Here is a 25,481-nt window from a genome sequence, read left to right as displayed (position 1 = left end):
ACTAATTGTTTCATTTGTTCAATAAAGGTCCAGATTTGTGACTTTAAATTTTTTGGGTTGTGTTTTCTTCAATTATAATTGAAGTATAAGTTATATTTCATCATTTCTTAGTCATAAAAACAAATTTGGAGTATTATAATCTAAGAGAATTGAGATTTGGTGAAATTTGAAAAATTGGCAGTTTTGGGTACCCTACTTTAGGGTCAATTATCTGGAGTTTTAGAACTCCAATTTGAATGATCTTTATATGGTTGTAAAGAAGAAATGCATAGCTTTAAAACAAGTATATATTTGCTGAATTTGGGTGAGATTTGATAGGGTAAAAAGCAGGCCAAATTTGAGAAAACAAATCTGGACCTTTATTGAACAAGTGAAACAATTAGTGGACCAAAACAGAACTTAAAAAAGATTGTGGACCAAAATTGAACTAGGTATAAAATAACTGGACTAAATCTGTAATTTCCTCTATACAAATAATACAATATATGAAGTCCAAATTACACGCAGTTATTTCAAATATACAACTTTGTTCATTTGAATATTTTAATAAAATAAATTACTTAGAGGTATTCAATTACTGATTTTGTACACCCATATACCTTTGTCAACTATTCTGTCATGTTTGTTGTTAATTACATACATGGCACACTTACATACCTTTAAAAAAATGTCATGTGAACAAAAAAATAATTAAAAATAAAATAAATTTAAAAAACTTAAATAATTATTTTTTAAAAACTGGAGTTGCAGGCTTTGTAGCCTCCCTCCGTCTCCCTGTCGCCGACCCACCCACCACGCCACCAACCCACCCGGCCACCCACCCTCTCTCTCTCCCCTCTCATCTTCTCTCTCTCTCTCTGCCTCACTCTCACTCTCTCTCCGAAACCCCAGCCCCGACCTGCCCCGCCCAAAGCTCCACCCTCTGCAGAGAGCCCCATCAAAATGGTATCTTTGGAGCTATTGAAAATGAGGACTTGGAGCTCTTTCAGGCTATGGTGGAAGTAGACCCAGGTGTTCTGGAGCAAACCAAAGGGCATGGGAGGTTGTCTGCAATGCATGTAGCTGCTGCAAATGGTCAAACTGAGGTGGGTTTTGTTTTTGTTTTTTTTTCTTGATTGGTTTGAATGGATTCTTTGACTCAGATCCACCCTTGTTCAGATCTGTGAGAGAAAGAGAGAGAGAAAGAGAAATAGAGGGAGAGAGAATAACAGAAAGAGAGAAAGAGATGGAGTTGGTGGCCGGAGAGGGGAGGGAGGTGGGTGGGTCACTGGGTTGGGTGGCCGACGCGGGGGAGGCGGAGGGAGGTGGGCTCGGGGGTGGGCTTGGGCTGGAGTTTCGAGGAGAGAGAAAGAGAGTTAGAGAGTGAGAAAGGAGCGGGGCGGGGAAAGATAGGAGGTGGGTGGCTGGGTGGATCGGCAGTGTGGTGGCTGGGTGGATCGGCAGTGTGGCTGGGGTCGGAGGGGTGGGTGGGTCTCGGAAGGAGAGGTGGGAGGCTGCAAAGCCTACAACTCTTTTTTTTTTTTTTTTTTTAAATTTATTTAATTTTTTATTATTTTTTGTCCACGTGACATGTTTTAAAAGTATGTAAGTGTGCCACGTAGGCAATTAACGGCAGACCTAACAGAATAGTTGACGAAGGTACCTGAGTGTGCAAAATCAATAGTTGAGGTACCTCTGAGCAACTTTTTTTTATTGAGATACTCAAACGAACAAGAGTGTATATTTAAAGTTCCTGCTGCGTGTAATTTTTTTATATATGAATATATAACGAGGGTTTTAGCCTTGATGAAATACTGATGTCACCGATATGCCCTTAAAGTTTTTGTTCAATACTGGCCTACTGGGTATGTCCTCTTAGCAAGATTGGAGCTAAACCCATGGGCCATGGTCCGAAAAATTATCAAAGGAAGGTTTGGTCCATTTGGGTTTGAGTTGAAAAGGCCCACCAAGGCTTTCGCAATGTTTGGTCCAGGAGTGAGAACTGAGAGCCATAAATGCATTTGGTAACGGTGACCCAAAGAAAATTTGTTTCCATACTTCATTCTGGTAAGATATAAATTATATAATAGATATGCTCTGTCAAGTATCAACTCAACCCAAATTGAATTGCAAGCTTGCCTAGACTATGACCTCTAAAGATTTTTGTTTTATTGGAATGATGTACTTTATTTAGATAGCATAGCCTCATAGTAGTATAGTACATCAAAAAAGACCCACGGAATAAAGTTAGTTACCATATAAAATAAGGGTGCCATATAATAAGTCTTAACTGCAAAGCTTTTTTTCTTAAATCTTAATAAATGGGAAGTGGGATACATTCATCAACCATAATTGTGTTTCAATTTCTTGTTAGTGTTGTTGCCCCTTGCCATAACCATTTCTGGGGCTTTTTTTTCCCCTCTTTCTCTACTTGTTGGTAATTAATGGTAAACAGCTCCAACAAGATGTTTCTTTTAATATTTTTAAACTTTTTTTTTTTTGCTCGAAGACACCATTGTTTTAGGCCTTTTTTTTTTTTTTTTTTTTTTCTACAAACGAGTTGTCAAAATCTTTTCCCTTTATTTGGGTTATGCATTACTGATCACAATCTCATTAAGTAAACTTGAAGATGATATTTCTTAAAATTTGACAAGACTCGTATTTCTACTAAAATATATTTCTAGAGGTTCAAATAAGATTAAGATATCGGTTCTGCTCTCCTCCTTGGTTAAGCTAGAAATCTTGAATTCAAGTCTTCTAATAAATTAGGTAGTTTAATCTCAATCTTGTAGGGTCAAAACAAGAAAAATACTATTAGGGACGTAGGTGTGTTGCCTTCTAAGCACAACACAACTAATAATATCGACGTCATTTAATTGGTTAAGAGCATTTACGCTCCTATAATCTTAATTGAACACGTGACATTGATATGCAATTCTAGAATAATGTACAATTATTATGGTGCGTGGCGCCACAAACCTACAATTATAATGTTGCGTTGTCTTGTTCGTGAAGTCATCGATCTAATTGGTTAACCTATAACGATTAATGCTACACTACCGTTGTCTTGTTCGTGACGTCATCTAGTTGTATAAGAATATTTACACTCCTATAATTTTAATTGAACACATGACATATTGATAGATTTGTACTCCCGTAATCTTAATTAAGCATGTAACGTATTAATTTGCACTTCAAGAATAATGATAATTATGATGGCGCCGTAAACTTATGAGTTAATTACGCTTACACCCCCTGAGTTTTAACAATTACACATACATCTCTTAAGATTTCAAAACTGTTGCATATAACCCCCTATAGTGAAACGAAAAATGATGAAAAATTATGTAAAAAGGCATGCTAAGGGGTTAAATGGCCTAATAAGATTACTCAAGATGTAAGATCCAACCTCTATACAAATATTTTTTTTTTTTATTTTTTTTTTCTCTTGTAGGGGGTTATATGCAATAGTTTTGAAACTTCAGAGGTGTATGTGTAATTTTTGAAACCCCAAGGGGTGTATGTGAAAAGACGATAAACTACAGGGGATGTAAGTGTAATTAACTCTAAACCTATAATGGGCACAATAAAACTTAGCAAATTTCAATTTTTATTGATAATAAGAGTTACCAACTATTGCTCTAAAATTAGCACCAAAAGAGACTATTAATTGCTCTAAAATCCCATTTATTTCAACATATAACTTGATCATACAAAAGTCACCCCTCTAAGTCTCTACATAATTAATTTGACCCAGAAGGGGTGACCGGCTGCCACAGGAGTGGTGGAAGCAGAGACCTTGTGCGTTTTGGCACGAACTTTCTTGCCCATGCATGCTTTCCATTGACTGTAAACTTGGCTTTACCCATACCATCGAGAATGGATTCAACATATGCTGCAGAATAGAAAACAATTCGAGCAAACAGAGGCTGTTCAGGAGGCTGCACTTCCTGCATCTGCAGAGACTCAATGCAATCCCCATAAATGTCAGTGAAGAAGTGCCTCAATTCATAGTCATATACTGGGTACCCCCTTGAGAATGTCACAAACAGGGTCCTGTCAGGTGGTGGCTGTTGTTGTTGTTGTTGCTGAGCGTAGTTGCTGTAGTTATAGTTGTTGTTGTTGTTGTTGTTGTTGTTGTTGTCACGACCTCCTCCAATTACTCCCACGCGAGTTGGACTGTTTAGTCCTGCAGGGTAAGCCAGCAGCGGAGGTTGGTGACTTGAAGATGATGCTGATGATGATGAGGTTTGAGCAGCATTTCTCTCAATGGCTTGCTGCATGATGTCTCCCAAGGCCCTGAGGCACACGTCGCTGGCTGCGCTCGCGATCGCGCTAGCTGCATCCACTCGATTTTCATGGAAGTATTGGATGGAGATGTCTTTATGTATGAAGGTCTGGACGAGAGAGATGTCTAGACTCTCGTCCAGGATGGAAAATTGGGTGCCATTGATGATGATGTTGAGGCATGTCACAGTCTCGTCTGCGAGTTCGTTGATTAAGGTAAAAGGCAAAGCAAGTATCTTTATCACAGCATGGTAAAATCCCATCCTCTCCAGCCAGAGCCACATGGCCATAACCTGCATAGACTCCACAGGATCACGGCAGAGAATGAAGACCAGAATGGTGTAGAGCATTCGGTCGATGGAGTGAAACAGCCTGAATTGCTCTTCTGAGACATAAGTAGATAAGTACTTTGAAGCCATAATGTGTGTGCCTGCTATCAAAATTTTGTTACCATCAAAACACAGATACCAAAATTATATATCATATCAAGAAAATGAAAGCAAAGAATTGAGAAACAGAGATATGAACATCAAAATCCAAGTGGGTTTGCATAAACAAACCTGAAGTAGTTTTTCTTGGAGTAGCTAGCTAGCTGTTGTGCTCAAAACATGTGATTGACCAAGGTCTAAGATGCCCTGACAGAAGAAGCACAAAACATGAGTTTGGTGCTGGACTCCTAGGCGATATTTAAAGGCACTGCCAGTCAAGAAAGCATGCAGAAACTGATGCTGAGCTGCTCTCATAATGGTTGGTCTTATCAGTTTGTTTATCTTTTTTGGAGGGTTTTGTGGGTTTGGATATCACTTTAAGCAAAAAATCATGAATTGCGACACATAATTAATGCGTTTTAGAACAATTGTTTGGCAACTATTGTTGGTGCCATTAAAACTTTTTCCCGTTCTGAGAATTGCATGTTTTGGTACTCTGACAAAATCTTACATATGGGAGACTCTCAGACGGTCAGTTGCAAACTTGCAACTTTATTACCTACAAGGCCAATCCGCTAATGGTTCATTACTCCATCCTTTTTCTTCCTCTTTTTCGATAAAGTGGGGTGAGAGCGCCCCAAACAAAAGATGAACTTAACAAGATTTATACAAACAAATGGAGATCTAGCCACTAAACTTGAAAATAGATTGGATTTTGATCAGAATCTAATGTAATTAATAGGAAATGAATTTGGTAATTTAATCCGATGTTACAATCCAAAAACCGGGTAACTCACTAAGCTAATGGAACAAATATAGATTTTAGTATATCCGATTTCATTTCATATAATATATGACTTAGTTTTATATTTATATATACATAATGTAATTAATTTGAATTTTTTATACTCAGTGAAATTTTTTGAAACAAATCGAAATTAGCTTAATTCATTAGAAATGGTCTAGTTGTACTGGTACACAGTGCGTGCCGTTATGTCATACGACTCATACGAGACTGGACCGGTCAATACAACAGGACCAGCCTTATTGACCGTATAAGACTGGACTAGGCATACCATTATTCCTATTTCTTTGGCTAGATTATTCGATATTGTCGGCCGTACAAAATTGGACTAACCATATTGGCTGTACATAACTAGACTAACTGTATTGGCACTAAACTCTACAAATTTTGGTTTTTTTTTTTTTCAGCCTTTGTCCCATACCTACTATTATTTGTCCTAATTTTATAGGTTTTAATACCCATTCAATCCAATACAGCCCAACACGGCAGGTAGCTACTAGCTAGTTGTAACACTTTGCAAGTACTTTGTTTTGTTCATTTTCAGTTTCCTTTGAAAAGCAGAATTAATTATATCAAATGCAAACTTAAAAGACCAAAATCCGAAAACATATATTCGAGCTCTTTCGTGCTGAACTTAACTTGGACACCACCCCATCTGAAGGAAGACTTGTACTGAATTTTTTTACTAAAAGCTACACTGATGAGTGAATTGGTTGCATAATCAAGAGAAACCAATCTTCGGACTGGGAGATGACGGGAAATTAAAGTCTTTAACAGTTCTTTTTAGGTATAATGTTACTTGATTGTATAAGAAAAATAACAACAGGGTATGGAACTTTTGTAAATTAAGTTTTAGTCCACTATGTAATTATCCATAGATGATACTCCAATAGCTTTATAAAAATGCATGTAAATGTCAAATTGTAGTTTAAATGGTGCATAAGAGTTTAATGACTTCCATAAAAATTTGACGAGTCCACCTGAATCTCTAATGATGTCAATATATTTGTGTTTAGTAAAAGATGGCCAACATAACATTCCCAAATTTGGAACAAGAAACATAAATTTGATACCTGTATGATACAATGACACATTCTAGTCATCACATAACAACTAAAGCCTATATGTGGGAAACACTATAGATCCGACTAGACCTTCAAGATGCCCGGACATGGTATGCAGATGCTACTAGTACAGTGGAAAAGCTCATGAGATTGGAACTTCGACACCACCAACATTCTTCCTGAATTGTGAAAATGGAACATATATAAAGCTAAAATGTCAATGTAGGTTGTTGTCCATATTTCCACTACAAACTGCAAAGCCAGTGATGTTAGGTGTTGCTGCCGCAGCACATTGTAGATCAGACAGAGAGAATGACCTCCAAGGAGAATTCCATCGAGGAGGAGGTGATGGCGGTGATCCATTATCAGGTGATCTTTTACCGTGTGGATGTAGAGGCGGAAGACAGGAAGAAGGTGGTTGTGAAATTGAGTTGGAGTATTCTCCATTAGTATAGCTATTAGAGCTGCTCAAAGTACCTCCAAGAAGAAATGCGCCTCGACCAGAGTTAGTTGGTCTCTTTATCACACCACCATTATTCTTCACAGAGTTGCAATTCCTATCCCGGAAATAATTATGGACCAACAGATTCTTGCGCTTCTTGGTATAAGCATTTTCTGGCTTTGCAATGTCCTTAACAGAAGAAACAGATGAGGCATCTGCTAGGCTCGTGAAGGACTTTGATTTACCACTATAAAACATAGATATGCCTCTCCTGAAATGAGACAGAAACATATAAGATATCAAATACACGAAATAGGGTGATAGACAGCATAATTTGTCTTGTCAGATAATACTTGTAAATATGTTTCTCAAGCTTGTAGCTTGCATTTAATGATTCGTAAAGATTCATCTAAATCATTTCAAAATCCTCACCTCCAAGAAAAGATCTCAAACAATAGAAGCCAATTATTGTCACACATACGAACTTTTATTCATTCATGACACAAAATAAGGAAACAAGTCATAAAAACTTGCACAAAAGACAGAACAAGCACGGACTGACTTCCCCTTCGGACCTTTTCAGCATTGCTTTCAACTTTTAAGCAATTTTTTTCAACAATCAAACCCTCCGTCCTTCTCCACTTCAACCTAATTCATTAAATTTTAGTTTAATGGTCCCAATTAGAGAAGTTCAAACTTGAATTTATCAAAAAAGGATAAAACATACTGATAGTTGAACATTGATTTCAGCCTTCCATGTCAATAAATTTCAAGAAAATCCAAAAGATGACATAGAAGCCTACAAGACAAAAAAGTCTTAAGAATAAACCAACTATGTTATTGATTGCCTCGCCTTCATACTTGGACACCCTCAAAGTTTTGCTATATGCTCTGGTTGCTGATAAGACTAGAAAAGGTAAAATTTGAACATGTTTCATCTTTGGAGGAACGTACAGACCAAAAACAAGAGAATAATGAAGTGATAACAGAGAAACAAAAACAAAAATCCGCATGGAACTTGGACAGAAAAAACAACAAACAAAAAAGTGACAAACAAACAAACATCATCCACAAAGCTCAAACATTCAAGCTCTTTTCATTTCCTATAGTTTCACGAAAGCCAAACAAAGCATCCAGCAAAATGAAAATTTATGAGAAACTTGTGAGCTTTTTATTCTTGTTATTTAATACAAAAGCCTCAGACATATTAGCCGCTTTCTAATTCTTCATTTTTTGGGGGTTCTGTATATTATTGAATCATTCTTAAACGAAAAAACCTACATCCTAATAATTCTTTAACCCAAGTCTTTATTCAATAAAAACGAGTAATATGCTCAGCAACCAATCAAGGATCAAACTTTAACCCAAATAACCAAAACCCAATTCGCTAATTCAATAAAACCACAACCCCCACCAATTAAAATCCAAATTAAATAAAAACCCAAAAAAGTACAAGGTACCCATTAACATACTTGACAGGCAAAACCTCCTGAAGCTGGTTCATGGTGTCCAAAGGTCCTTTATACGAGCTCTGAACCTCAGTCTCACGAGAGTCGTCGCCCTCCGATGACTCATCAGACAAGTCACTGTCCCTACCAACAGAAGACGAGCTACAGGAGTCCAAGTCCTGTTCTAAACGACGATCTTGAGCAAAGCCTTTGCCCTCAGACGACTCGTCGTAGATCGAGATACAGGGCATGCCATGGATGAACCTCGATCGTCGGATCATATTATTGCCACTATTACCATTACTGTCCAAAGCAATAGACATGGGTTCGTTTCAAAGTTGAGAGATTGGAGAGAAATACGATGAATTACTGACTTTGGCTTGAAAAGAAAACAGAGAGAAGAAAAATGACCGAGGTGGGGTATTAATAGCTGGTGAAGAAGAGCACATGGGGTGGCGATATTTTCGCCATTTTCATATAGATATAGTCTCCACAAAGAGCTTTATCTGTACTGAATGATGAATATAATAGGCAAAGGGATAAACAACAAAGAAAAAAAGAGAATAAATGGAGGCAAAGTCTTATCCTGATTGAAGAAGCAGGTTTCAAATATGGGAATATGAAGATGGCCTATGGGGAATAGTAAACTAAATTATCTGATTATTTATCTATTTATCCTTTTTTTTTTCGCTTATTTAATTCTTCTACTTTTGGGTGTGGGGGTGGAGTTAGAGGTGTTAAACACTTAAACAGTGTCGTGCCGGGCATGTTTAAATTGGGTTCATTCGTGTTCTGTGTTTATATTTGTGTTTTGTTTATTAAAATTTAACTCTCTTGTTTGTACCACTATGTCGTACTTTTATCATGCCGTATTTGATGGGTTGAAAAAGTCGGTCTAGCCCATTTACTCGCATCGTGCTTATACTCTTGTCGTGCCAATTTTAATCATGTCGTATTTGATGGTTTGCTCTACCTTATACTCTTATCGTACCAATTTTAATCATATCATATCGTGTCATACTCGTGTCAATTCCGACCATTTGACACCTCAAAAGTAAGGTGAATTTGTGTGTGGAAGACTCTCACGGTATGGTGTGGTTATGATGTTTGGAGGGTGTACAAGATTTGTTGACTGTGTGTGAATGTATGTGATGTCGACGGCTCCATTGTGATTTTGATAATGATGAATCTTTACTCTTTACTCTTTGGCAAACCCTGGGTCCCCACCGTCACTAAAAGGGCAAAAGATGATGAGGGTCCCCCACTTTTGGCTTATCATATTCTAGCAGTCTAGCACATTGGTCGATCTATGTTAGTTTGCGGGTTTCATCAGAACATGGTTTCATGTAATTTCTACAATCTTTTATAGTTTCTCATCTATGGACCCATCCTTGCATTATATAATTTTAAAAGAATTGAAATGTGGGACATGAGAGGGTGTTACCATACTTACTATTAACATTAAAACGCTCCCTCATATTCTATACTGATTATATGATTCGCATTTGCATCATGCACTAAAAATAGGTTCCTATAAAAATAAGGGTAAATTACACGCAAATATCTCAACTAATCACCTATTTTCACTTAAGTATCTCAATAAAAAAAAATTGTTTAAAGGTACCTCAATTATTGATTTTGCACACCCAGATACCTCTATCAACTTTTTTGTTTGGAGATCGTTAACTGCCTACGTGGCGCGCTGACATAGTTTAAAAAAAATGACACGTGGACAAAAAAATAATAAACAATTAAATAAACTTTAAAAAATGAAATAATGATTAAGAAAACTAAAAAAAATAAAAACCCAATAATTAACTTTTTTTAAAAAAAAAAAACTTGCTTGCGCAGCTCCCGCCCTCCTTCCTCTACCTCCCCCGCGTCGGCCACCCAACCCAACCACCTCTCTCCCCTTCTCTGGCCACCAACTCCATTTCTTTATTTCTCTCAATCTGTCACTATTTCTCTCTTGCCTACCACGTGTAGCTCGGATGATGGACCTTCCTGGTGGGGCGGGGCCTAGTCTGGGTGGTGCAGGGCAAGACTGGGATGCGTGGGGCTGATCGGGGCATGGCAAGGCTGCGCGCAACTGGGCGTGGCAAGGCTGGGCGCGGCGAAAAAATCTGGGCAAGGCGGGACTGGGGCTTGGTGAGAAGGCTTGGCTGGGCGGGGAGGGTAGGGGAAGGGCAGGGCTAGATTTAGTTCTTGAACTTCAATCTGGTCCCTCCGATTTGCAGCCATGGCTGGAGGTGTTTGCAGAAGAAGAAGAAGAAAAGGGATGAGGGCTCGACGCTGGTTGGGTGGCCGATGTGATCTACAGTGAAGGTGGTGAGAAAGGGAATGGGAGAGGTGGAGCTGGTGGCCGTAGAGAGGGAGGGAGGTGGGTGGGTTGGGTGGCCGACGGGGGGAGGCGAAGGGAGGAAGGATCGGGGATGCGAGATTGTTGGGTTCTTCTCAGCTTTTTTTTTTTTAATTTAATTATTGGGTTTTTAGTTTTTTTAGTTTTCTTAATCATTATTTCATTTTTTAAAGTATTTAATTTTTTTATTTTTTTGTCCACGTGGCATTTTTTTAAAACCATGTCAGCGCGCCACGTAGGCAGTTAACGGCCTCTTAGATGAAAAAGTTAACGGTGGTACCTGAGTGTGCAAAATCAGTAATTGAGGTACCTTTGAACAACTTTTTTTTTATTAGGGTACTCAAGTGAAAATAGGTAGTTAGTTGAGATACTTACGTATAATTTGCTCTAAAAACAACTACAAGATTCAACTATACAATCTTTGCGCAAATGTGTATTGATTCTTTGGCAAAGCATAATGCACTAAAATTAAAGTAAATGATCCACCACATTCCACAAAGTTAGAATTATCATATCAACACTTTCAACATTTGCATTATCTAATAACTTGGTAGGTGCATTGCATGTTAATTGGAGGAGCTTAGAATTTCGAAGACGTAAGAGATGATGGCACATCACAATTCACACATGTGGTATTTGGTAAGATGCTGGTCATGTTCTAATTACCAGGGTACCACGTGGCCATCATAATGTGGCATCCGAAAAAAAAAAAAACAGATTTTTACGAAGCCTTGTTAAGAAAGTGGGCCCAATCCAAACCACATGATTCCGTCGTAAATAGCGGCTCTTGATCTTTGTCCCCTTGCCCTTGATTTCTGCTTTGACCCAACTCAGGTCAAGCCACTCTCAAACTAAACCAAAGCCCAATAAACCATTGCACCGAAAAAGCCCAGCCCAGCTCAGCTCAGCCCAAATCTCATAGCTTCTCTCATAGACAGGTTTACAAGTCTAGCAGAGAGGCCTGGAATCCTCCTCTTCCTCCGCCACTCTCTCTCTCTCACTCAGCCGCCAAAAACAGTGAAACCTCGTACGCAGTCGACACTCGACAGTCACAATGTCGGGACCGGCCAAGAGAATCGAAACCTACGAGGACTTCGTGAAAGTTCACGGACTGCTCCTCGCAGCCTCGGGACTACCACAGTCTCTGCACCGTCAGCTCTTCCAGAAGCTTCTATCGGAGAGCTTCGACGGCGGGTCCCACTTCCAAATCGAGCCCACCGAGGACGGCCGTCAACGACGCCTCGTTTTGACCTCCGACTCCATGTCCAAACACTCCGACGTCTTCCTCGTCGACCACGCCTGGACTTTCCGCCTCTCCGACGCTTCCAAACAGGTTCTTGAACTAGCCCTGTTTTCCAATTCTCTGTTTGGCTGCCAGTAAAATTTAAAAAGCAAAGCTGTTTTTTTCCTTTTGGTGTCTGTTTGGTTGTGTAGTTAAGGGAAGTTCCGGGTTTGACTGAGAGGATGGCATCGATAATGTGCGTGGATATTGAGTCGAATTCTGATTCCGAAGAGAGCCAAGTTTTGAGTGAGAGCAATGCAAAACGCAGCGTTTGGGAGGTACTGGAAAATGAAATAAGTGAAGCTAAAGAGACTGTGAGGTGGTTGGAGCTTGAAGACCTTGACATCGACGATGAAACGCTGTCGTCTTTAGACTTACCTACTAAGTGCCCAGTATGTCATTTCTAAAGCTCTATAAACTTTGTTAGTATTGTTAGAGAAATATGTTGTTTATTTTCTAAAGCTCTAATGTGTTCATATGATCAGGGTTTGCTTGCATTGTCCTTGTGTGGAAATAAGCTTGACAATGTGGAAGTAGTTGTTCAGGAAGTTAGCAAATTCAAAAATCTAAGAGCTCTATGGCTGAACAATAACCCAGTTATACAAAAATGGTATGTATGTTTATTAGTAGGTAGAAAGTTGTTATTTTCTTGCTTTATTTCTGACACTTCTTTGCTGACAGATTTTGTTTTTTTTTAAATTCAGTGGTGATGAATTGGCGGATAAAGTTCTTCGAGAATTGCCGAATCTTGAAATCTATAACTCAAAATTTACCTCCAATTTTGGTGAGTGGGCAGTGGGGTTTTGTGGAGGAGTATATGACAAGGAAAACCCAGGCAGCATTGATCAGCTTGACTGTCCATTGCCGCAAGTCACGGACCTTGATCTTTCAAATAGATGTATTCAAAATTTAATCAATAAGGTTCAAGCATTTTCTCTATGTATATCCTAGTTGCTTAATGTTTTTTTTTTTTTTTTTTGCTTTACCTGTTTCATGTTTTTATTCAAATTCTTGCATACTTAGATTATTGGTCAATCTAGTATTCAGTGATATGGTTATTTCTTTTTTGTGTTTGTAGGCATTTACACCTCATCAATTGCCATGTCTTTCATACTTGAATCTTCGGGGAAATTCATTAGAAGAGACCTCAGTGGGTGACTTGTTGTATGTACTCAGGAACTTTCCTTCCTTACAGTCTCTGGAGGTAATTTTGTTAGGATAGGTGTTGTGTTTTCTAGTACAAAGGTTCCTTTGTTGAACAAAGCATTTTGTCAATAAAATTTAGGATATTTAGAATGTAAACTTGTTTTGTAGGTGGATATTCCTGGCCCTCTCGGAGAAAGTGCTGTGCAAATTCTTGAATCTCTTCCTAGTCTTTCAGTACTGAATGGTGTCAATGCATCAAAAATATTTGAAACTGAAAAGCACGTGGTTGACTCAGTGCTTCAGCCACGTCTTCCTGAGTGGACTGCTGATGAGCCTCTTGCTGATCGTGTTATAAATGCAATGTGGCTATATTTAATGTCATATCGACTTGCAGATGAGGAGAAGATAGATGAGACCTCTGTATGGTATGCTTTCGAGTGTTCATTTATTTATGTGTATTTGTCCTTAAAACATCCAAACTACATGAAAAAACAACAAATTGTTAATTTGAATTGATGATATCTTGTTTTGGAGTTCTTTGTAGGTACGTGATGGATGAGCTAGGATCAGCTTTGCGGCATAGTGATGAGCCAAATTTCAGAGTAGCTCCTTTTCTCTTCATGCCAGAGGGGACACTAGCATCAGCTGTGAGGTTGTCACTTTATCTTTCTTCATTTGCTTTTTCTGCTTTTGTGAATAGACTAATTTTTCTCATCTTCTGTAGATGAACTTGGTATGTACTTTATAATTCTCTAGAAATTTCATTTTTGTTGATCATGTGAAAAATTTTGGAAATGAAAGGCAGAGGTAGAAACCTGGGTTCTATAAAGTAATGCATTTTAGTTTCCTCTGTAATCCTTTTACACTTTACAGAGGTCCATGGAAATTCCATATGCATTTCGTACTGATACAGCTTTGCTTTAGGGGTAATTAGTTTGATGCAGTAGAAAATTATTAAACGAATTATTGCTTCTGTCATTTTCAGTTTCTGTATATTATGGCCAATCCAGAATGGCCAAAAAGGTTATGAGTGCACTCGCGATTATCTCTTTGGTATTGGGGAGGACAAGCAACGTTCTGCCAGACTTACAGCTTGGTTCCATACACCAGAGAATTATTTTATTCGAGTATGGTTGCCTATTAAAACATTAAATTTTGATTCAAATCTATGATTCATTATAGACTGTGGTTTGTTAAAAAAACTTGATATTAATTCACATTAATTTCTGCAGGAGTATGAGAAGTACTGGAAGAACTTGCAATCAAAACATTTAACTTCTCCGCTGATGGAGTCATGTCCAACTAGAAGCCTGAAGCGTAGTGAAACATGTGCTTTACGTGTGTACTCTGATATACCTCAAGTAGAAGAACTTCTGACACGTCCTGAGTTTGTAATCAGTACGTATTAAGTTCAGTTTTGCATGACTTGCTGTGCTTAAGTTCTTGTTTAATGTAGTTGTTTTCTTGCTTGTATGTTCTCTAATATGTAAATTGCCATGTATTGGTAAGTATCTATTGTATCTCTTAACATTTTATTCTATACTATGCTAATTGTCACAGTTTTTTAACTTCCTGGTTGTGTACTTGTTCAAGAACTCTACTTTGTTTTTTTCAACTAATTTGACTATATATGTTTGATATTTACATGCTCTGACAGATCTCTCTCTCTCTCTCTCTCTGGGGGGTTGCTTAACAGCAACTGATCCTAAGGATGCAGAAATCATATGGACGAGTATACAGGTGGATGAGGATATGAAGAAGGCTACAGGGATAACAGACAATCAGTACATAAACCAATTTCCTTTTGAGGCTTGTATTGTGATGAAACATTATTTGGCAGAGACTGTTCAGAAGGTTAAGAAAGCAAATTTTTATTGAATGCAAATTCTAGTGTTAATACTCTTCTAAATGATCCACCTTTGTCTATCATCAGTTTACCTTAACTATCTTAAGTTCTCTCCCTTCAAATTTCATCAACTTACTGATTCTAATTGTTTACCAAAAGACAAATCACAGTCTTCCCCCTTCGTGCATAAGGTTGGTTAACCTTGATCTTTTTTCCCTGTTGGCAGGCACATGGATCTCCTGAGTGGCTGCAGCCTACTTATAATCTTGAAACACATCTGTCTCAACTTATTGGTGACTATTGTGTACGGAAAAGAGATGGGCTTAACAATCTATGGATCTTAAAACCTTGGAACATGGCACGAACTATAGATACAACTGTCACTGATAATTTATGTGCTATTATCCGGCTCATGGAGACTGGACCAAAGATATGTCAGAAGTATATTGAGCACCCTGCTTTGTTCAAAGGGAAAAAATTTGATATCCGCTACATAGTTTTAGTTCGGAGTATGAACCCTTTGGAAGTATTTCTTTCAGACACTTTCTGGGTATGCACATTGTCTCTGCTTTGTAGATTCTTTCTGAATGTGTTATTTTACCTTTTGTGGACTTTATTGGAAGAACAACTCTTCTGGTCTTTATTGTTTGAATTATCATCTGTAGGATGTCTCTATCTCTATTCAAGTAGTTATTTTCATTGTCATTTCAGGTTAGGTTGGCAAACAACCCATATTCTTTAGACAAGCACAGTTTTTTCGAGTACGAGACTCACTTTACTGTTATGGTATGTTCTGCACACCATGCTGTAGCATCAAGATTATACTTCAGTTCTAAAGTATTCAACATTTTTATATATGTTTCTGCACTTTCATAATCACTTTACTATGGCTTCCAGAACTATCGAGGGGCAATGAATCACAAGAGCACGCCAGAATTTGTGAGGGAATTTGAACAGGAGCACCTAGGTACGAGGGCCTGTCCAGTTTGTATTCATTTGCTTGCTTCCTTCCAGAGTAAAAGGTTTCCCCAGTGTTTAACTAAGCATACTCAACTAAACTCTAATGTTGGTTCTTGTGTTTGTTATAGTTAAATGGTTAGATATTCATTCGAGAGTCAAAAAAATGATCCGATCAGTCTTTGAGGCGGCTGCACAAGTACATCCAGAGATGCATAGTCCAACATCGAGGGCCATGTATGGTGTGGACGTCATGCTTGATGGTTCTTTCCAGCCAAAGTTACTGGAGGTTTGTGTTGGAAGCAACATCATCTTTTTCTGATTCTTCACTCTTAGTATCAATGAGTACCTTTTTAAGTCTAAACTAATGCAAATTGAGGGGTTGTGCGGCTCACTTTCCTGCTCATTAGGAAACAGTGATTTCCTATGTGAAGATAATGTAATTTGTGTTGCCTGTTTTGTAGGTGACTTACTGCCCTGACTGTACAAGAGCATGCAAATATGATATGGAGGCTATAGTTGGAAATGGTGAAGTACTTAGAGGTCGTGACTTTTACAATTATGTCTTTGGTTGTCTCTTTTTGAATGAAACCACTCATGTCAGCCCATTGTAATTGAGCTAGAGGATAAATACCTATTGTAACAATTGTAGTCGGCAATTTTGGGTCATCAAGCTATAATTTATCATTAGTGTTGTACCATTGAAAAGTTGTAATCAAATTCTTCCTCATTACCTGCTGGTTTTGGAAACAGAGACGAGCTTTTCCTTCCTATAAATAAAGATGGATTGTATATTTTGAAAGAGTTGCAGCTTTGTTGTGAAAGATTCCTACACAAATTGTTATGTACAAGTGTAATGCCTCGTGACCAATTTTCCTCCCAAATTTTCTTTCCAATCTAAATAAGTGAATGAAAGCAAGATGATTACAAATATGCACATGCCTAGACGGCTAGACACAGTGATTAAGTTCCAAGCTGCTTGGTTGGTTCAGATGACGATTGTGATTGATTTCTGGGCATTGAAATCTTCTTTTGTAATTCAAGATTGGATATCCTCTCGGCTTCCAAGGCTCGTTCAAGCTTTAACATCCCAAATTACAAAATTTATGTCAGCAAAAATTTTCATAGGAAGAAAATGAAGCCCCAAGTACATTGACGAAGTTGATAGTCGTCATTCACAAATAATTAAGGTAAAGATGACAGTACCTTGGCTGCCCGGGTACTCCATTCTCCTAAAATAGCTCTCAGTCTTTCATTCTCCTCCACGTACTGTTCAAGTATTACAGTTAAAAGGATAATAAATGGAAAAAAGCTAAGCAATAAAAGAACCAAAGTCCATAGAGACCATAATCAAGTGGTTTTATATGCAGGATTTTCCGGGTATCAACCATATATCTAATACTGAAGGCAACATTTAGAGTTAACATGGTAAGAGACCTGATTGTTGGTCGTCCGGACTTGCTGGATTTCAGAATCCCTCTCAGCTATCAAAGACCGAGCAAGCCTTAGCTCAGACTGCAGTTGATTCATCTGCAATGTAAATACTCTCAGTATCCCTTTAAGCTTCAAAATGTGATGTTGAATAGTGGCTTAGGTAGTAGAGTTGAAGAAAAGAGCAGATGAAACATTCATTCTGAAGATATCGGCCAACTTGATGAGGTAATTGCATAAAACTAACTACCTTTTATTTTTCATAAAGTAAAAAAAAAAACAAATGAACTTGGCATTTCAAACAGGTATTACCTCGGCAGAAAGCGTCCGTAATTCCTGATCACGAGCAGCCAACAGATGGGCAAGATCAACCTGCAAAAACACACTGGTAAGCATTGTTCTGACCATTTTTTGTATAATGACCCCACTATTATGATAAAAATTCCATACTCATATAAGGCTTATACTCAAATTGGAGAGCCATAAATTATTTGCATATGTATGTGATTACCCAAGAGAAGTAACAATGGTCAACAATCTTTGCCTCAATGCTCACAGGTTCGACAAAATAATTAAATAATAGTAATTAATTACCTGAGGTGTGCTCCCATCATTAGTCCGTTCATATTTACTTAAGCACTCTTGCAGTCGCAGGATCTGGAAAAAAAAAACGTGTTTCAAAATATATAAATTCAAATTGTTGACTGGGAAAAACTTAATATGCAACATGGAACACCTAATTGTCCATGCCACTTCAGTGACTAAGAACATTATTTGAAAACCTGAAGGAACTGCATGTTATAAAATAATTAAGTACAATAACAAACCACCAATATACCTCTTCACTCAAAAAATGAAGGTTTTCACGCTGATATTGCAACAAAGCCATTTGCTGATCAGAGAGTCGACCAGCATCATGATACCTATTACAATATAATGTAGCATCACATATTGCCTTAGTTTCAATTGAAAAATTAATGCATATGCCTCTTTGCATGTGCATGAGCAAAATGCAAGTCCTTCTGTTAGGATGCATGAAATTTAACAGTTTCCAGTAACATCTACTAAAATATCTTCTGTTATGAACTGTTAGAAATTCTCGAGGCAGAAATACTTGTGACGGATCTCACTTCCATTCCTATAAAGGTAGGACGCAAGATTATATGGGCCATCACTAAAAAAAATGTATGATTACCTCAAACCTTCCAAAGAACTTGATGGTTGAAGAGGAGAATATAATGACTTTAAGACATCAGGCTGGGAATTTATTGAGTTGTACTGGTGAACATAACCTGAAAATACCAAAATAGTAATAAAATGACATGTAACCTCCATCAGTTAAAGAGCTCACGTTTTGTATGTAGGTGTGCTTGGTAGAGCTCTACTTTGGATATCAAAATTTCAGGATTAAGCACACTGTTGAGCAGAAGCACAACTTTTTTCTCATCCTCAGCATGAAACAGATGTACCCAAAAATGCCCTTGGGCATCGAATTTGGAGATAAAAGGGGTCTGAAAAATCACTTAAGAAGGCAGGATCCTGTTCCAAGTCTCCACTCTCCAGCATGACAACCAAGAAACTTGCCCGACCAAGCTAGCAAGTAATCTGATAAATACTTCCAAATTAATAATCAAAATGTACTGCCCCAAATGCACACATAAACTCACCAATATAGAGACTCATAAAAGAACCGGCACATATTGCTTCAATTACCATAATAATCCTGCATATTTATGGGTAATCAAAATTCAGTCATGGACCAATTCATAAAACTAGCTTTCATATTAAATCTATCCAACCAAAGTCTACACAACATATTGAACAAAAAAGTGAATAATCAATAGATTTTCTGGGCCAGAATTTGAAAACTAGCCTATATTCTGGCCACATCATTAATGTTGTTGCTATCCTGAATTTGAAAGAGGGCAAAGAAACTGTAAAATAGATAACAGCTACAGATTCTGATGAAGAAATGATTATGCTCAGTATCATAGGTCGGTGATTTGTATACCTCAATATTGCTGGGAGAGTAAGGAAACTGATGTGGGGTCTCCATACCATGACAAGTAACATTGCAGCAGTTCCTGACATTCAAGCAAGATATTTAGAAATAATACATAACAATGGTGACAACAATATTTCAAGGGGAAAAAGTAGCAAATAAATAGTAGAAAATTGTGCATAATATAATACTGGCATTTTTGTAGTCTTCGCAATGATAAAAATTGAAATCACCATCACATGTTTCAAATGATAAAAAGGGGGAAAAAAGAAACAGACATCTCAAACACAAAGTCACATACCATATGCAGTAGCTGCAAAAGGTAGGCGAACAACATGCTTCAACTTCTGGCTGAAACTATAATAACCCTACGAAACAATGTGGATCTCGAGGTTAACAAACCAAGCAAGTTGTAATTTATGGAACATGTTACCATCCCAACAGGGCAAATACTAAAAACAGAAGTGGATTTTAGTAGCCAGATCAATTCACTCCCTCTCTGAATATGCAATTCAGAGAGGGAGTGAATTGGTGGTGTTGATGGCACTCTTGCACAAATAAAAACTTTCCTTCAAAGGGTGTAGCTACAAACAAGTTGTATTTGTGCATAATGTGTGTTCGATCCTACAAAATATAAATCTAAGTAAGCAAAAAGTTTACCTGCAAGCGTATTTTCTGAACCTGGTATACCAGATACTGTTGAAAGATGCCTGAAAAAGTTAAAGGCACAAACTTTAGTGTATCAAAAACTACATAATGTGAAAGCAGGTAAAAGCTCTATAATTGAAGAATGCCCATATCAAAAAATTACAAACCCGTGATTATTAGAAGGAGGACGTTGCAACTGCAAAGAAATTGTGGGACTAATACACGTATGGGTTTAAATATCCATGGAGCTCCGATTGCCAAAGCAGCATAACCTGCGAGCATGATCAAGTAGAAAACACTTCCGAAGAGGCTTCGCGACTTGCGGTGACCGAACAGTGGAGCCTCGTGCATTATATCCAGAAACCTAAACGAGAGCAGTGATTTGGAATCAGGTAGTGGAAAGTGACCACATTCATTCACACATTGACAGCAATGCAACGAAGATTGGGAGGAATTTGGTTTTTCGTTTGGGGAACACTTACAGTGCGTTGTCTTCGGGTGATGTTGACGGCAACGTAGCGTGCCTCTCTCTCTCTGTTGTCATTTTCGAACAAGGATTTTCTCAATTCAATTCGCTGGATTTTGTTTACGAATTGCGATCTCTGTTTCAGTTTTTCATCCTTTACGGAGTTCAGTCTCAGACTCTCAGAGGCAGAGAGCTTATTCGTTTATTAGTTAATTAATTATGACGACTTCTAAGTAAACCTCACAATTTGTTAAGGAGGGCTGCTATTTGCACACCCTCTTTTTTCTCACCCTCTTTTTTCTTTTTGCACACCCCTTTTGAAAAAAAAAAAAAGCCTCAAGAAAAATACCACTTTAACCCTCCCCTCACCCACACACCCCATTCCCATCCCCCCCCGTACACACCCCTCCATCTTTCTCAAGCTTGCACAGCCACGCCCACCACCATTCTCCCTCTCTCTACCATCTCTGCCGACCACCCCAGCCCCGCCCCAGCCCACCCCAACCCAGGTCCGACCACCCCAGTCCCGCCCCTTCTCACCCCAACCCAGCCCCGACCACCCCAGCCCTCCAGCCACCGCGCGCAGCGGCTTCCAACCACCGGCGTGCCCTTCTCTCTCTCTCTCTCTCTCTCTCTCTCTCTCTCTCTCTCTCTCCGAGTAGCTGGTTCGGCGGGCACTTGCCGAACGGGTCCTTGATGTTCGGTGGGTACCTACCGAACAACACTCACATCGTTCGGCGGATGCCTGCCGAACGAGTGTGACATTTTCGGCGGGCCAGTGTCGAACGGATGCGCAGCTGCGCGCGGGAGGAGAGAGAGAGAGGAGGTGCTGCTGCTACAGGGCTGGGGTGCGGGAGGGAATGAGGTGGTCCGGTGAGGGGCTGAGTGGGTGGGTCGGGGCTGGGGTGGGCTGTGAGGGGTGGTCGGGGCTGGGTTGGGGTGGGCTGGGGAAGAGAGAGAGGAGGTGGTGCTGCGGGGGGGGGGGGGTCGGTGCAGGGGCTGAGGGGCTAGGTGGGTTGGGTGGAGGGGGGAGGCCGGAGGGGGAGGGAGGGAGGGGTGGGTTGGGTGGAGGGGGGAGGCCGGAGGGGGAGGGAGGGAGGGCTGGGTCGGGTGAGGGGGTTGAGGGGCTGGGTTGGTTGGGTGGAGGGGCTGGCTGGCTGGCTGGAGAAGAAGAAGAAAAAAAAAAAAAAAACAGGGGGAGGGGGGTGTGAACGTGAGAAAAAATAGAGGAAAAGAAAGAAGAGTGTGTAATGAAATGAGGGTATTTTAGTAATGGGTTGGGTGTGTGTTGAGAGATTTTGAATTTGAAGTAAGTGTGTGGGGTGTGTAGGAGAAAAAAAGAGAAAAAGGGTGTGCAAAAAGAAAAAAAAGGTGTGCAAATAGCAGCCCTCTTTGTTAAGTTGACCCCCAAAATTGTAATTTCCTACTGGCCTTAATGAAAAAAAAAAAACTCCAGCCCCACACATTAGGTCCCTCCACTCCACCACCGGCCGCTCTCATTCTCGATGGCCGATGGCCCCACTATTTGGCCGGCCACCTCCCCTCCACCCTCATTCCCTCTCTCTTTCTCTCTTTATTTGTCCTTCCTTCTCTTTTTTAAACCCATCTTCTTATCAAACATAAGGAAGGTACTTTGCTGACCTTTAAGTTTGACAAAAAAGTGGGTCTGAAGAAAGAGGAGTGGAGATGATTGACCAACCGCAGAGTGGGAGGGTGTGATTAGGGTTTTGTTTTGTTTTTTAATTTTTCTTTAAGGAGTAAAAATGAATTTTAAAGGGGTGGGACTCAATTGAGCAAAAAATTATAGATATATTACATAATTTTGTTATACCACGTGTCAATATATCAGTTATACAAAATAATTTCTTAATTGTCATATGGTATAACCAATTCAAGTATTATTGGATGATGTGTTTATATTAATAGAATATAGTATTAATAATATCCACTCATATTATAACACATAAATTGGTTATACCACATGTCAATATATCAGTTATACAAAATAATTTTTCCAATTGAACAAATTGAGGGAATCTCTTTAGAATTTATCGTTAGTTATTATTATTAAAATTAGCTCACTTGAATGGCCAAAAAAAATTAGCTCGCTTGATGTTTTTTTGGCTCTATACTGGGCTTTAACTAAGCCCACTTGGCCCATTTTGGGCCGATCAGCCACAGCCCAAGTATTATAATGGGTAATCTTATCTTGACGGGCCGGTGAGAAAAGCTCCGACTCCAAGCCACAGGAGAAAAACCCTAAGGCAGTGACCATCACAGACAGGATCAGAAAAACGAATCCTCTTTCGAATCATCATCGCAAATGAATCAAATATCAGCTTCATCCCCCTTTTCTGCTCTCTGGGTGTTCGTTCATTTCATCGTTTGCGTATTGCTCTGATTATTTTCACCATCACATGGTCTAAAAGGTCCATGAAGGTTTGGTTTTCTATGCTTCCATCACTGGGTTTTTCATCCTCTCCATGAAGATTAAGGATCCCAACCCAAAACCCAATCCGATTTCCGGGCGAGCCATAAGAAATTCGGGTCAAACCCAAACAAGGATTGTGATTGAGAATATCTACGAGAGCAACGCTGAGCCAACTGATGGCGTGGCGGTGCGGATGACCCTCTTGTTCTTCACAGCCCGTCCCATCTACTTGGTTCGAGCCTCCAAGATAGCCATTGCCCATTTCCATAGTCTTGCCCACGGAGGAGCTCGACCTCGCACGTTTCACGACAGAGAGGTAATCTTAAATCCCGAGGCTTGGTTTGTTAAGGCTGTTTGCACTCTCTTCGTTCGGTCGCATTCTTTGGATTCTTACTTGGGTTATCTTAGTAAGAACTTGACTCCTTCAATTGCTTTCGAGGTTATTAGACGGTTGAACAGTCCCAAATTGGGGTTGAAGTTCTTTGAGCTCAGTAGGGTCAGTTTGAGTATTAATCATAGTGTACGGACCTACAATTTTCTTTTGAGGTCTTTATGTCAAATGGGTCTTCAGGATTCAGCTAAATTGGTATTTGATTGCATGAGGAGTGACGGGCACACCCCCGATGATTCGATTGTAGAACTCTTGGTATCGTCGTATGCTCAAACGGGTAAGTTAGATAAGGCCGAGAAATTTCTTGATGAGGTTCAGTGTGGTGAGATTAGATTGTCTCCCTTTGTTTACAATAACTTGTTCAATGTGTTGGTTAAACAGAATCAAGTAGATGAGGCTGTTTGCTTATTTAGAAAGCATATGGGGTCGCATTGTCATCCAGATAGTTGGACTTTCAATATTCTAATTCGAGGTTTATGCAGAGTTGGAGAAATTGATAAGGCTTTTGAGTTTTTCAGTGATATGGGGAGTTTTGGTTGTTCCCCTGATGTTGTCACATATAACACACTAATTAATGGACTTTGTAGGGCTAATGAGGTGGATAGAGGGTGTGATTTACTTAAGGAGGTTCAGTCAAGAAGTGAACTTTCACCGGATGTTATAAGTTTTACGTCAGTCATATCAGGCTATTGCAAGTTGGGCAGAATGGAGGAGGCCTCTGTTCTTTTTGATGAGATGATTAATTCTGGAGTTAGCCCAAGTGCATTTACTTTTAATGCACTGATCGATGGATTTGGTAAGGCTGGCAACATGGGCTCTGCAATTGCTATGTATGAGGGAATGCTCTTCAATGGTTATCGTCCGGATGTCATCACTTTCACTTCCCTAATTGACGGCTATTGTCGAGCTGGGCATCTGAGCCAGGGATTAAAGCTCTGGCATGAGATGAATGCAAAAAATGTGTCTCCAAGTGGGTATACTTTCTCTGTCCTTATTAATGCTTTGTGCAAGGAGAATAGACTAAACGACGCACGTGATTTTGTGAGGCAATTAAAGTGGAGTGATGTTGTTCCAAAACCTTTTATATATAACCCTGTGATAGATGGATTCTGCAAGGCTGGCAATGTTGATGAGGCAAATGTGATTGTGGCAGAGATGGAAGAGAAGAGATGTAGGCCTGATAAAGTTACATTTACCATTCTCATACTAGGGAATTGTATGAAAGGGAGAATGTTTGAGGCAATTGGCAATTTTAACAAGATGCTGGCCGTTGGTTGTGCCCCAGACAAAATCACCATAGATTCTTTGATATCTTGCCTCGTGAAGGCTGGGATGCCTAATGAAGCCCATCGCATTAAGCAAACTGCATATAAGGACCTGAATTTGGGTATGCCACCTTTAGGAAAAACTGATCATTTGAGAGCAAATGCAGAAATTCCAGTGGCTGTTTGATTGAAGGTCTACCATGAAAGTGGAATTGGAATGGTTCCGGTGGATGGACAAGGTCCTTCCCCAGTTGCACATCGAGTACCAAATGAAACATGCTCAGTTTGTGACACTGATGAGTCGGACAACTAGTAAGTACTTTGTCCATACTCATTTTCAGTTGAAACTATATTAGCTTCGCCATACAACTTCCGCACAATCATAAAATTCTTCAATAGGCCGGCCCTGCCTTCCCCATGGCTTTATTTGTTCCTGTTCCAACTTTTCAGCCCACTATCATCTAGTGACATGTCAAGGCAAAGGTAGGTGGGAGAGAGCAATTACAGAGATTCATAAACTCAACAAATCACTTTGCCATAGAATACATCTTGTGTATGCTTGTTCATGTTAATTACTTAAAAAAATCAGCAAGTTTCTATATATCAAAAGGTGATTTGCTTGTTTCTTGGTTTATATTGTTGATCCACAAATGATTCGCCCAAATTATGAAAATCATTGCCACAATGCGTTGCATTACAGCCTTTACTCCAGTAATGGTAAGTAAGATGCTGTTGTATGAGTTTCATTGTTGCTAATGATTTACCAAAATACTGAGTTGTTATTTCTTTTCTTTTTACTTTAAG

General features: G+C 39.2%; 5 protein-coding genes across 6 annotated transcripts; 2 read left to right on the top strand and 3 right to left on the bottom strand.

The window, feature by feature from the left end:
* Positions 1–3,722: 3,722 nt before the first annotated feature.
* On the bottom strand, positions 3,723–4,685 carry LOC147285069 (uncharacterized). The gene is made up of 2 exons (XM_086245764.1): positions 4,182–4,685; positions 3,723–4,067 (listed from the first exon to the last, which is right to left on the bottom strand). Exons 1-2 carry the CDS (start codon positions 4,683–4,685, stop codon positions 3,723–3,725), a joined length of 849 nt encoding a protein of 282 aa, XP_086101890.1.
* Positions 4,686–6,432: 1,747 nt separating this feature from the next.
* Positions 6,433–9,158, bottom strand: LOC147285068 (uncharacterized). 2 transcript variants are annotated; one of them, XM_086244089.1, is made up of 3 exons: positions 8,865–9,156; positions 8,478–8,756; positions 6,433–7,276 (listed from the first exon to the last, which is right to left on the bottom strand). In XM_086244089.1, the coding sequence occupies exons 1-3, from the start codon at positions 8,900–8,902 to the stop codon at positions 6,781–6,783; spliced, it is 813 nt and encodes a 270-aa protein (XP_086100215.1). In that variant the 5' UTR covers positions 8,903–9,156; the 3' UTR covers positions 6,433–6,780. The 2 variants fall into 2 exon arrangements, with proteins under 2 accessions (XP_086100215.1, XP_086100216.1); XM_086244090.1 differs by having other exon boundaries at positions 8,478–9,158.
* Positions 9,159–11,762: 2,604 nt separating this feature from the next.
* On the top strand, positions 11,763–16,800 carry LOC147285067 (tubulin-tyrosine ligase). The gene is made up of 15 exons (XM_086244259.1): positions 11,763–12,145; positions 12,247–12,486; positions 12,580–12,704; positions 12,799–13,015; positions 13,173–13,298; positions 13,409–13,665; positions 13,785–13,892; positions 14,226–14,367; positions 14,473–14,638; positions 14,937–15,094; positions 15,313–15,636; positions 15,798–15,872; positions 15,984–16,053; positions 16,175–16,332; positions 16,508–16,800. Exons 1-15 carry the CDS (start codon positions 11,867–11,869, stop codon positions 16,655–16,657), a joined length of 2,595 nt encoding a protein of 864 aa, XP_086100385.1. The 5' UTR covers positions 11,763–11,866; the 3' UTR covers positions 16,658–16,800.
* Positions 16,801–16,825: 25 nt separating this feature from the next.
* On the bottom strand, positions 16,826–20,765 carry FIP1 (FRIGIDA interacting protein 1). Its single transcript, XM_086244260.1, has 13 exons — positions 20,607–20,765; positions 20,292–20,488; positions 20,137–20,186; positions 19,778–19,844; positions 19,486–19,558; positions 19,142–19,197; positions 18,670–18,766; positions 18,313–18,397; positions 18,069–18,131; positions 17,787–17,846; positions 17,481–17,573; positions 17,250–17,312; positions 16,826–17,123 (listed from the first exon to the last, which is right to left on the bottom strand). Exons 1-13 carry the CDS (start codon positions 20,666–20,668, stop codon positions 17,007–17,009), a joined length of 1,083 nt encoding a protein of 360 aa, XP_086100386.1. The 5' UTR covers positions 20,669–20,765; the 3' UTR covers positions 16,826–17,006.
* A 2,120-nt stretch (positions 20,766–22,885) lies between these two features.
* On the top strand, positions 22,886–25,467 carry LOC147285065 (Pentatricopeptide repeat (PPR) superfamily protein). Its single transcript, XM_086243266.1, has one exon. It carries the CDS (start codon positions 23,074–23,076, stop codon positions 24,862–24,864), a length of 1,791 nt encoding a protein of 596 aa, XP_086099392.1. The 5' UTR covers positions 22,886–23,073; the 3' UTR covers positions 24,865–25,467.
* Positions 25,468–25,481: the final 14 nt, after the last annotated feature.

Source organism: Dryas octopetala, chromosome 5, assembly GCF_963921425.1.
Source record: "Dryas octopetala chromosome 5, drDryOcto1.1, whole genome shotgun sequence".
NCBI classification, from domain to species: Eukaryota; Viridiplantae; Streptophyta; class Magnoliopsida; order Rosales; family Rosaceae; genus Dryas; species Dryas octopetala.
This window is presented reverse-complemented; position numbering and strand designations above follow the sequence as displayed.

What these genes read in the sequence shown, in the direction of transcription:
- LOC147285069 (XM_086245764.1), bottom strand. Translation starts at nt 4,685, where the DNA reads ATGGCTTCAAAGTACTTATCTACTTATGTCTCAGAAGAGCAATTCAGG. An exon ending in GTCACCAACCTCCGCTGCTG is followed by an intron (nt 4,068 to 4,181) that starts GCTTACCCTGCA and finishes AACTACGCTCAG; the next exon opens with CAACAACAACAACAACAGCC.
- LOC147285065 (XM_086243266.1), top strand. Translation starts at nt 23,074, where the DNA reads ATGAAGATTAAGGATCCCAACCCAAAACCCAATCCGATTTCCGGGCGA.
- FIP1 (XM_086244260.1), bottom strand. Translation starts at nt 20,668, where the DNA reads ATGACAACAGAGAGAGAGAGGCACGCTACGTTGCCGTCAACATCACCC. An exon ending in TTTTGCAGCTACTGCATATG is followed by an intron (nt 19,559 to 19,777) that starts GTATGTGACTTT and finishes CTTGAATGTCAG; the next exon opens with GAACTGCTGCAATGTTACTT. An exon ending in TTCATTTTTTGAGTGAAGAG is followed by an intron (nt 18,132 to 18,312) that starts GTATATTGGTGG and finishes TTTTTTTTCCAG; the next exon opens with ATCCTGCGACTGCAAGAGTG.
- LOC147285068 (XM_086244089.1), bottom strand. Translation starts at nt 8,902, where the DNA reads ATGTGCTCTTCTTCACCAGCTATTAATACCCCACCTCG. An exon ending in GCTATTAATACCCCACCTCG is followed by an intron (nt 8,757 to 8,864) that starts GTCATTTTTCTT and finishes TGCTTTGGACAG; the next exon opens with TAATGGTAATAGTGGCAATA. An exon ending in CAGGAGGTTTTGCCTGTCAA is followed by an intron (nt 7,277 to 8,477) that starts GTATGTTAATGG and finishes GTCTCATTTCAG; the next exon opens with GAGAGGCATATCTATGTTTT.
- LOC147285067 (XM_086244259.1), top strand. Translation starts at nt 11,867, where the DNA reads ATGTCGGGACCGGCCAAGAGAATCGAAACCTACGAGGACTTCGTGAAA. An exon ending in CAGAGAATTATTTTATTCGA is followed by an intron (nt 14,368 to 14,472) that starts GTATGGTTGCCT and finishes TAATTTCTGCAG; the next exon opens with GAGTATGAGAAGTACTGGAA. An exon ending in ACGTCCTGAGTTTGTAATCA is followed by an intron (nt 14,639 to 14,936) that starts GTACGTATTAAG and finishes GTTGCTTAACAG; the next exon opens with CAACTGATCCTAAGGATGCA.